The 9,881-nt window shown below is 33.9% G+C and overlaps 1 protein-coding gene across 2 annotated transcripts; it reads right to left on the reverse strand.

Annotated features, from left to right (window-relative positions):
• Positions 1 to 1,151: 1,151 nt before the first annotated feature.
• odad3 (outer dynein arm docking complex subunit 3) lies at positions 1,152 to 9,867 on the reverse strand. 2 transcript variants are annotated; one of them, XM_052600539.1, is made up of 13 exons: positions 9,721 to 9,867; positions 9,262 to 9,371; positions 9,105 to 9,182; positions 7,526 to 7,696; positions 7,323 to 7,424; positions 6,899 to 7,024; positions 6,616 to 6,738; positions 6,131 to 6,277; positions 4,696 to 4,856; positions 4,417 to 4,573; positions 3,612 to 3,755; positions 3,346 to 3,430; positions 1,152 to 1,438 (listed from the first exon to the last, which is right to left on the reverse strand). In XM_052600539.1, exons 1-13 carry the CDS (start codon positions 9,812 to 9,814, stop codon positions 1,308 to 1,310), a joined length of 1,629 nt encoding a protein of 542 aa, XP_052456499.1. In that variant the 5' UTR covers positions 9,815 to 9,867; the 3' UTR covers positions 1,152 to 1,307. The 2 variants fall into 2 exon arrangements, with proteins under 2 accessions (XP_052456499.1, XP_052456498.1); XM_052600538.1 differs by having other exon boundaries at positions 3,612 to 3,761.
• Between the last annotated feature and the right edge of the window lie 14 nt (positions 9,868 to 9,881).

Below are 9,881 nucleotides of genomic sequence, written 5' to 3' on the forward strand. Positions count from 1 at the left end.
TAATTCCTTCATTGCTTTTTTAAGTTCTAGGCCACAAAAGTATCCCCAAATTTGTGGAATGTTGCATCTACCAAAAATATTTGTTTAGATAAATGGCACACAGACACATTTTTGTGTAAGAGTCTATAATGTGTGGTTCATGCAGATGTATCATCAAAACTATCATTATGAATACATGACAATTATAAATGACTACATTACACTAACTAGCCTGTGATTCCTCTGCAACTTTTCACATTTAAATTATGTAACCCTACTGATTTACATATCTATTTATGGAAGAAAGAACAGAAAACTGACTGACAGCCAAATCAGAAATAAAGTTTTCTCAGCCATGATTTCATGAAGATACGTTAATGCTGACAATTACAGTAGCCAGAAATAGAGTCACAATGGGGATGATAAAACCATGGCATGCACAGAAAGGAACTGTAGATTATAACTTTATTATCTCTTAGTGCATATTTCAGTGCAAATGGCAGTGAGGCCTTATGAAACACACCCCCTCTCACACCCTGGTGCACTGGTCAGCAGTGTATGCTATTATCTGCTTCAGTGCCTCCAGTCTTATATAACATGGTCAGGAAGGGTAAATGACATAGACAGCGAACATGTACAAGGAAATGTCATAATGCAGAATATGCAACAAGAATTTTTATGATAAGAATCCTATGTAAAGTATGTCTGTGATCATGTGTTATGAAACAATTCTCATAAGGAATTTGGTTTTAAAAGGAGGACAATGTTTTGTGCAAATGTTAAATGCAACCCTTATGCTACAGAGTTCATCGTGACCCCTAATGAACAAAATGCAGAAACATTTCTTATTATTTAGAAATGTTGAAAACATTTGCTCTTCTTAATATTTTTGTGGAAACCAATACATTTTTTCCAAAGATCCTTTAATGAATAAAAAGTTCAAAGGCACAGCAATTATTTGAATCATTTGTAACATTTGAAATACCACTGAAAAACAAATCAGCGGAGGGATCCACAGGACATTTTTCAAATTCTGTGCCGAGATGGAGATAATGTCTTATCTTCACACAGGTGTCATGTGTCATGAGAACTGAGATCTTCAACAGGTGTCATGATAGAGTCATGTGTCCTCAGGCATACAAGTAATAATGCGCACAAACAACTCCAGAAACTAATAAATTTATCAGCTCAGTAATTCATTTATTTTCTTAAACGTGAATTCACAGACATGTTGAATGGAGATAAAGCCTTTAGGAAATGTGTGGCTACAGCTGATCATGTTTTAAACTCTGTCAGATGTTTAATAACTCTCCTGTGACTGGATCAGATCAGAGTTGGCCTTTCCTCTTTTTGATGCGAGTCTTCCTTCTGGTGTTTGCATCAATGATTGACTGCGACTGGTGCTTCAGTGTGACACGGTTGGTGACATCACCGTCATCAACGCCGCTGTCCTCCTCATCTGTTGAGAGAAAAGACATGCAGGTGTGTAATATGTGTGTCACCTTACTTTGCTAAATTCGTTCTGTTATTGTTTCTTGTACATATGGATCTACAGCATTCTTAGTAAACACACGCAATCACACATGAAGGTGAACTGAATCCCAATGTCTTAAATCAACCAACGTTCTGAACACCAGAAGGGTGAGCTTTTAAGTGCAACAGAGTGTTCAGACAGAAGAAAGTACTAGCTCAAGAGAGCACAGGAGAACATCTTAATAAGAGGAGCAAAAAACACATGGCCATGCCTGGTCAAGAGTTTTTCAGGTTCATGTAGCAGTGATCACTAGTGCAAATAAGAGAGTCTAAGATACACAAACAGCTTTAAACACAAACAGTGTGTTAATTTTGTAGATGCGTGTAATCTCTGTATCCATGTTGGTTTAATATGGTTTAGAAAATGTACAATCTTCAAAGAAAAATTGGAATGTACAGTATGTGGCTCGTCATGTGGTATAACTAAGTAAAGATATCCCCTACACTTTGAATACACGTGATCTTAAATATTTTCAAAAGTACAAAATCTAGGGTAAAAAAAAAAAAGTAAATGAATACATATGAATATAAATGAAAATGAAAATTCTGTCATTAATTACTCACCCTAATATCGTTCCAAACCTGTAAAGCCTCCTTTCATCTTCAGAACACAAATTAAGATGTTTTGGATGAAATCAGAGAGCTTTATGACCCTGTATATGCAGTGCAACAACCACGTTCAACGGACAGAAAGGTAGTAAGAACATTGATAAAATAGTCCATGTGACATCACTGGTTCAATCTTAATTTTATTAACCTCAAAATATCTATTTATTTATGAGTCTTAGACCTTTCCAACAATATATAGTTTGTCATGATTAGATTAGGATTTAATTGTAATATAGTGAAGTAAACTTAGACGTCCCACAGAGGGGTTGGGTGACCGTGACAGTTAAGAACTTAAGCTACCAGAATACTTTTTGTGTGCAAAAAAAAACCTAAAATAGCCATTTATTAACCATGTCAGTCTCTGCTGCTATTCAACAGAATACCATGCGCATGCATGTGCATTCCTCAGCTTGTAAACAAGATGCTCTGTCTGCATGCACGTTCTATGTCAGAACGCCGGCTCCTGCGTCAGCAGCACCACACACATACACCATGGTACTCTCATGAATGTCACATGGACTATTTTAATGATGTCCTTAATACCTTTCTGGCTCTTGAATTTGGTAGTTGCATTGCTGTCTAGGGAGGATTAGAAAGCTCTCAGATTTCATCAAAAACATCTTAATTTTTGTTCTAAAGATGCAAGAAGGTCTTTACGGCTTTGGAAAGACTTGAGGGTGAGTGATTAATTAAAGAAATTTCATTTTTGGGTGAACATTCCCTTTAAATATTGACACCGTTTTCTTTCTTTTAATGTGTGTTTTTTTTTTTTTTTACAGTATAATATCAAGAAATCACTCTGGCATTTGTGGCTTCATCCCCACAAAATATCAAGATTTAAATTCAGAAATATAGAGATATGTATTGAAGTTCATTCCATATGCTTTAGTAAATCCTAATTATGACATAAAAGTTCAAAATGTTAAGATAAAAAGTCATAATTATGACAAAAAAAATCAAAAGTTATGATATGATAATAACTATGACAAAAAAGTTAAGATTATAAGATAAACTGTAGATATGACATAAAAGTAAAGATCTCATTTAAATCTAATAATTTTTTATTTGAATCTAATATTTTTGTCATTTTAACTCATAATTATAAGCATTTCATAATTTTGACTTTTTATGTAATATTTATGATTTTATGACTTTAAGCATTATTTTTATTTTTTTATGGCAGAAATGGGATGCTACGCATGGAAATATGTAGTAGTATCTCACCATCAGAAAAGTCCTGTTTCTGGGCCTCAGGCAGCTGAATGCGAGTGTTGCTCTGGGGTAGTTTCCCTGCTATTCTGGCATGGAACTGCAGGGGGGCATACAAAACAACAGTAAAATATCAGTAAAGGTTATTAACAATAAAATCAAATATGACACAAAAGAGTAAACAAAAGAGTTTAAGTAACATAATAATATGTTTCACCAGTGACACATCTTCAACAAACCAAAATATAATTACACCAACATGACTAATCAGTGTTCCTTACCTCTTCTTCCTCCAACTCCTTCATGATGGTTGCCAGATCTTTGCCCTGTAGTTCCTCCTTTAGCAGCATCAGTTTCTGCTCAGCCTCAGACATCAGCTGCAGCTTGTGTTCTTCTGAGTCTAAAGGCAGCCGTTGTGCTGGATCCTTCATCTGCCAAAACCAACGTAAAATACTCAGATATAAGTTACACACATTTCATGAATACATTACTTAAAGATAAAAATTTTTGCTTAATATACCGCTGTTCAAAGGGTAGGGGGCATGATTTTAGAATGATCATGTGAAGACTGAATTATTATAAACGGATGTAATAAAACAAATAAATTGCAAATTATACAAATATATCATAATATTATAGATTTTACTGTGTGCAGCCTTCATGAGCATAATAGACTTTCATAAATACTTTTACAAATCTTACAGACTCCTAACTTTTGAATAGTAGTATACATACGTAACTTTCAGAACTCCTGTACCAGAATTAAAATACATTCACTAAACTGCAACTGTATGTTTTACATGCAGAATAGGTTAGTCAGCCATAACAGAGTCTTCATATGTACTTTGGCTAACATCCTGTTTGAGGGTCAAAGGGGGGATGGAAAGGGTCAATTAAATTACAAACAAATTAAACTATTATTGGAGCATGAAACCTTGACTAACTTTATAAATGGACCTCAGGGAAGAAAATCAAGTTCTAAAAAAAAGTTATGATCCCTTTAAATTCTAGGAAATCTGAAAATTCTTCTATTGAACGTTCTATTAAAAAACACACATTCCTATTATTAAACAGATTCATTAGTACCAGTGGTATGTGCTGTAGTTTGTCACTAAGCTGCTGCACTCCTGCTTTGACAGTGTTTAGTGCTTGTGTGAGTCTGTCCAGGCCATCTTTAGCTGCATCACAATGCTGCTGCTCCTGCTGCAGGTCATGTTCACAGTCCTGCAGCATCTGTCGGACACTGAAGAATCAAAAAAGACGATTAGAGATCTAACTGATGACAATAAAGCTATGTTACTATTTCATGCCATTGAGAACATCTTCACAATAATAGCATATCCAGCATACAAAGTCAGCTCTCACCTTGAGAATTCAGTTTCTCGTGAGTATTTTACATCCTGAAACTGAGTCTGTGATGTATTCTTCTCTTCCTTCAGTTCAAGCAGCATTGTCTCATTTTCTGCCTTCATCTTCTCCAAATGTTCCTGTGTTTGTCCCTGAGAGATAAACCTGTCCACTATTTCCTGTTATAAAGAGATATCATGAATAAACATTGCTCACCACAAGAACTTTTTACCTGAACATAAAAAAGTAATCTATATACATTTAAAACTATTATATGGTGGTAAATAAAAAATTATAACTCTTTATGGGTTTAACCTTGTAAAGCCTGTCATGTGAAATAATAGTCAGAAAAAACTGAAATTTATTGAAGCTTTGGACAAAATATTAAATAAATAAAAGAAGTTTGTTGATGTGTTTTTGATGAGTATCATATTTGATACATCAGGCTTTTACAGCTTATATAGTATGAAATAGTGAGAATATGGAGTTCATACTCAAGGAGGAAAAGCACCTCAATTTTATTTGGAGGCCCAAACTAAGCAAAAATTTGCAATTTGGTGCATTCCTGATATTTATATGGTCAAAGATTAAGAAGTTGTTCTAACAGCTTGTAGTGTAAATCCATGAGATCTTTATAACAGTATAACACATAACACATAAAATTATCTAAATATTAGCTGTCACTATTTCTCGCAATAACATATCTTAATAAGATTCTATTTAAATGCTTGGTTTAATGATCAATGCTCTTTAGTTTAAGAACATAAATGCAATTCAGGACAATAATGATTGAGAGATAAACAAACTCAAAAGTTAAACTCATATTTGAACCCCACATTTTAACATGATTTATCTGAAAAACAAAAAAATGCTGGATGGAAGTACACTTAAGTAGTTTCAGTCTGGTAAGTGTTCATCTTAAAATATTAAAGGTGCTGTATGTTAGTTTTTGACTCTACTAAAGCATAAAAATACCATAATATGTTTACAGATGTTTAAGTAACATGCTAAGTTAACATACTTGTTTATCTGAAAAACAATGCTACAGTCAGTTATTTTCCTTTGAAAATCTGCATTCCGGGCCGGAATATCGTTCTCTGTTTTGGTTTGTTAAACTCGCCCACTGCCAGTTTACCCAGTTTTATTTTGGCACCCCGGGTACACAGCATATTTCATTTGAATCATTGTCAAGTGCACTCATTCCTGTTGGTGTCGTCAATCTGGCAACCTGCGTGCGCCTCAAGTCTGAGGATTAGTCTGAATACCCTCTCCAACATTTAGAATTTGGACTGCAATACCTAGTTCAACCACTCAGTGTCAATCCTACATACAGCACCTTTAAAATCAATATAAAAAAGTGTTGATCATGTTGATCATTTCGAGACCTAAGAAATTAATATAATAAATATGATCCTATAGGCTTCATAGGGTTAATAATATGGTCGTTCCTCACCTGTGAGTCTGTGACTCCAGTGGCCTCTTTGGCGTGCTGGAAAGCTTCCTCAAAAGTAGAGATAGATTCTTCTTCTTCTTCTACTGTGGTGGGACTTCGCGGGGCCTCACTGCTCAGCTCATCAGGGTTCATGGGCGCCCACTGGGGCTGGATGTGACAGATGGAAGGGGAATGGAGGGAAAACGGTTGGATAAACTTGACAAAAACTATCTAAGAGACTTAGTTTTTTGCCAAAAAGAGAAAGCTAAAATAAATGTTGAAAAAATATATAAACGTATAATTAATTCAGCATTAAAAACAGACTATTTTAACTTGTATTTGTGTGTTGTGAGCAGCATGCTAACACCAAGCTCTATTTAAATCAGCTGCAAGTCCGGTCTCCTGTCCATCTGACTTGAGAAGTTCTACGAGTATGACAGATATTTTTATGCGTTTTTAGCTGTACTCTAGTTGCCACAGATGTTATTGTAGCAGATGATGCTCACTCGTCTCTTCATCCTCTCTGCCTGAGCCATCCTCTCTTCTGCCTGCTTCTTGTAGCGGAAGAGGATTTTTTCTCTTTCTCTGCGCTCTCTGAACACCTGCTCCTCCTGAAGCTGGAGCTCAGCCTGGACACACACACACACACACACACACGCACACGCACACACACACACACACACTCCTATCAGCATTATTTGGATGACCTTTACCTTGCATGCTTACACATATGCTTGCTTTATTATCTCATTCAATTTTTCAATTATTCATTAAATACTTTGTCTTTACCTTGGCTGTATCCTTGAAGAGGAGAACGTTGTTGTTCATGACCTGTAGGTCTTTGAGTACTTGTGTCTGCCAATAGACCTCTGTCTCCATCCTGTCCAGCTGTGGTTGAAATGTAAGACTCTCTTCCTGAAGCAACACAACAGAGGAGAATTAAAAATGTCCACTTATCAAAATATATACACTACCTTCAAAGGTTTGGGATTGGTAAGATTTTTTATTGTTTTTGAAAGTCTCTTATGCTTACCAAGAATGCATTTATTTGATCAAAGATACAGTAAAAACAGTAAGTGATATTTTAACATAATTTAAATAATGGCAAAATTAATAGCTTTCTTTTCTCCTATTACCTATATGAGGTATCGTGCTCTGTGGGTTTATTGAGCTTTGTCTATAGCTGAATGCAGCTGTGTTACTGCTCTGATACCTGTAGGTGCTCCTTCAGCTTGTTGTACCCTCGCGTTATGTGCACTGCTTCGTGGTATTTCAGCTGTGATTTCTCCAAACTGTTTTCTAGAATGCGCAGTTTCTACACAACAAGCACACAATAATAATATCCTGGCCAAGTATATTTTTAAGATTTACCAACGTTAGTCCAGAATGCACGGGGGGAAAAAAGACAATTTCTACCTTTTCCTCCTCTCCTTTCTGGGTGTCAGGCAGAGGGCTACTGTTCTGAGGCTTCAGTACTAGGAACTTCAGGTCCTCTAAACGCAGCATCTGTGTCTGAGTGGTGTGCTTCATAGCATTGTGCTTCTTCATTTTATCACACACCTGCTTCTTCAGCGCCGTCTGAGCTGCCTGCACAACAAAGATTTCTTTCAACAAGTGAAGAGAGACTAATACAACTTTCTGGAACCCAAATTATATGCATACAGTGGATATAGACAATATTCACCCCCCTTTAAAATAATCCAATTTTGCGACTTTGGATATATATATTTCTTTGTACTTTTTATTTAAATAAATAATAAAAAAGAAATAAATATACTGCCAAAAAACATTCAACTATTGTTTTATAAATATTCCACATATTTATAATTTGAAATGCATATATATATATATATATATATATATATAGTACAGACCAAAAGTTTGGAAACATTACTATTTTTTATGTTTTTGAAAGAAGTTTCTTCTGCTCATCAAGCCTGCATTTATTTGATCAAAAATACAGAAAAAAGTAATATTGTGATATATTATTACAATTAAAAAATAATTGTTTTTAAATTTATTATACTTTAAATTATCATTTATTTCTGTGATGCAAAGCTGAATTTTTAGGATTATTATCACATGATCCTTTAGAAATCATTCTAATATGATGATTCATTATCTAAGCTGGAAACAGTTCTGCTGCTTAATATTTTTTCAGAACATGTGATACTTTTTTCTAGGATACTTTGATTAATAAAAAGAAAAAAAAAAAAAGAAAAAAAAAAGCTATGTTTTTAAAAAAGAATATTTTTGTAATAACAATATACACTACTGGTCATTAATTTGGGGTCAGTAATTTTTTTTCTTTCTTCTTTTTAAATAAAATCAATACTTTTATTCAGCAAGGATGTGTTAAATTGATAAAAAGTGATAGTAAAGAAAATATATTATTAGAATATATATTATTAGAATTTTCTTTTCTTTTTTTTTATAAATGCAGTTCTTTTTAACCTTTTATTCATCAAATATATTAGACAGCAGAACTGTTTCCAACACTCATAATAAATCAGAATATTAGAATGATTTCTTAATGATTATGTGATAGACTGGATGTTACATGTGACACTGAAGGCTGGAGTAATGATGCTGAAAATTCAGCTTTGCATCACAGGAATATATATATTTTTTTAAATTATATTCAAATAGAAAACTATTATTTGAAGTTGTAATAATATTTCACAATATTACTTTTTTTTTTCTCGATCAAATAAATGCAGGCTTGATGAGCAGAAGAAACTTCTTTCAAAAACATAAAAAATAGTAATGTTACCAAACTTTTGGTCTGTACTGTATATATATATATATATATATATATATATATATATACATACATACATACATACACATACATACATACATACATACATATATATATATATATATATATATATATATATATATATATATATATATATATATATCCTTTTTGGGTGAACTATTCCTTTAAGGAAAAATCATCTAACCTTTAATCTAATTTTTAATTTAACCTCACCTTCACAGACATGTTCCTGAATGATTCTTTCTCCATCCCATGGCCTTGAATAACATCCTTGATAACTTGTTCATCACCCTGGACAACGTAACCAATATTTGAATGAATACATATGTCCGACCTATACTTTAAATGTTACTTATGTGTGTTTTCTGACCTCGGGCTGTTTCTTGTGCAGGTTTGCATTCTCAAGTCTCAGCTGCATGATAGTTTCTATGTTCTTGGCAGACTGAGAGTTTTCAATGTGCGCTATCGAATAGTCTCCATCTAGAGGACAGTGAAAAAAAAGACACACACACAAAAAAAAACCTTCATCGAGCAAAATGTGAATTTGGTAGTAACTTACTGTATTAAGTTTCTGTAAACAATTTTATTGAGCTCTTTGATTCATTTTCATTCAATTAATGCAAATGTATCAAACCGTTATAAAACCACTTTTTTACTCAATAACTAAAAGCTGACTGCTGACATCCTCGAGCAAAAAAAAATTATTAATGAAGAAAATAATAATAGAACAATGGAAGTAATTATTACTCCACAACTTCCTCAATATTACTGAATGAATAATCACGTCGTAAATGAACTGCTTCAGCTTAAACCCGCAATAAAAACTTACTCAGAAGATGAATTTTTCTTTGGAGATCCGACATTTCATCATGGGTAGGGGGCTCGATGTCCTCTGAGACAGACGTGCCGGGCATTATGAACATTTATTAATTTGGTATTTTATAATTGGCTTTCTTTCTCCACTACCTCCTTGCCCTCAAGAGCCTCGTT

The sequence above is a fragment of the Carassius gibelio genome, chromosome A6, assembly GCF_023724105.1.
Source record: "Carassius gibelio isolate Cgi1373 ecotype wild population from Czech Republic chromosome A6, carGib1.2-hapl.c, whole genome shotgun sequence".
Taxonomy (NCBI): domain Eukaryota; kingdom Metazoa; phylum Chordata; class Actinopteri; order Cypriniformes; family Cyprinidae; genus Carassius; species Carassius gibelio.

What these genes read in the sequence shown, in the direction of transcription:
- odad3 (XM_052600538.1), bottom strand. Translation starts at nt 9,814, where the DNA reads ATGTTCATAATGCCCGGCACGTCTGTCTCAGAGGACATCGAGCCCCCT. An exon ending in TCTTCAAGGATACAGCCAAG is followed by an intron (nt 6,739 to 6,898) that starts GTAAAGACAAAG and finishes GTGTGTGTCCAG; the next exon opens with GCTGAGCTCCAGCTTCAGGA. An exon ending in AGGAGTTGGAGGAAGAAGAG is followed by an intron (nt 3,431 to 3,611) that starts GTAAGGAACACT and finishes GCCCCCCTGCAG; the next exon opens with TTCCATGCCAGAATAGCAGG.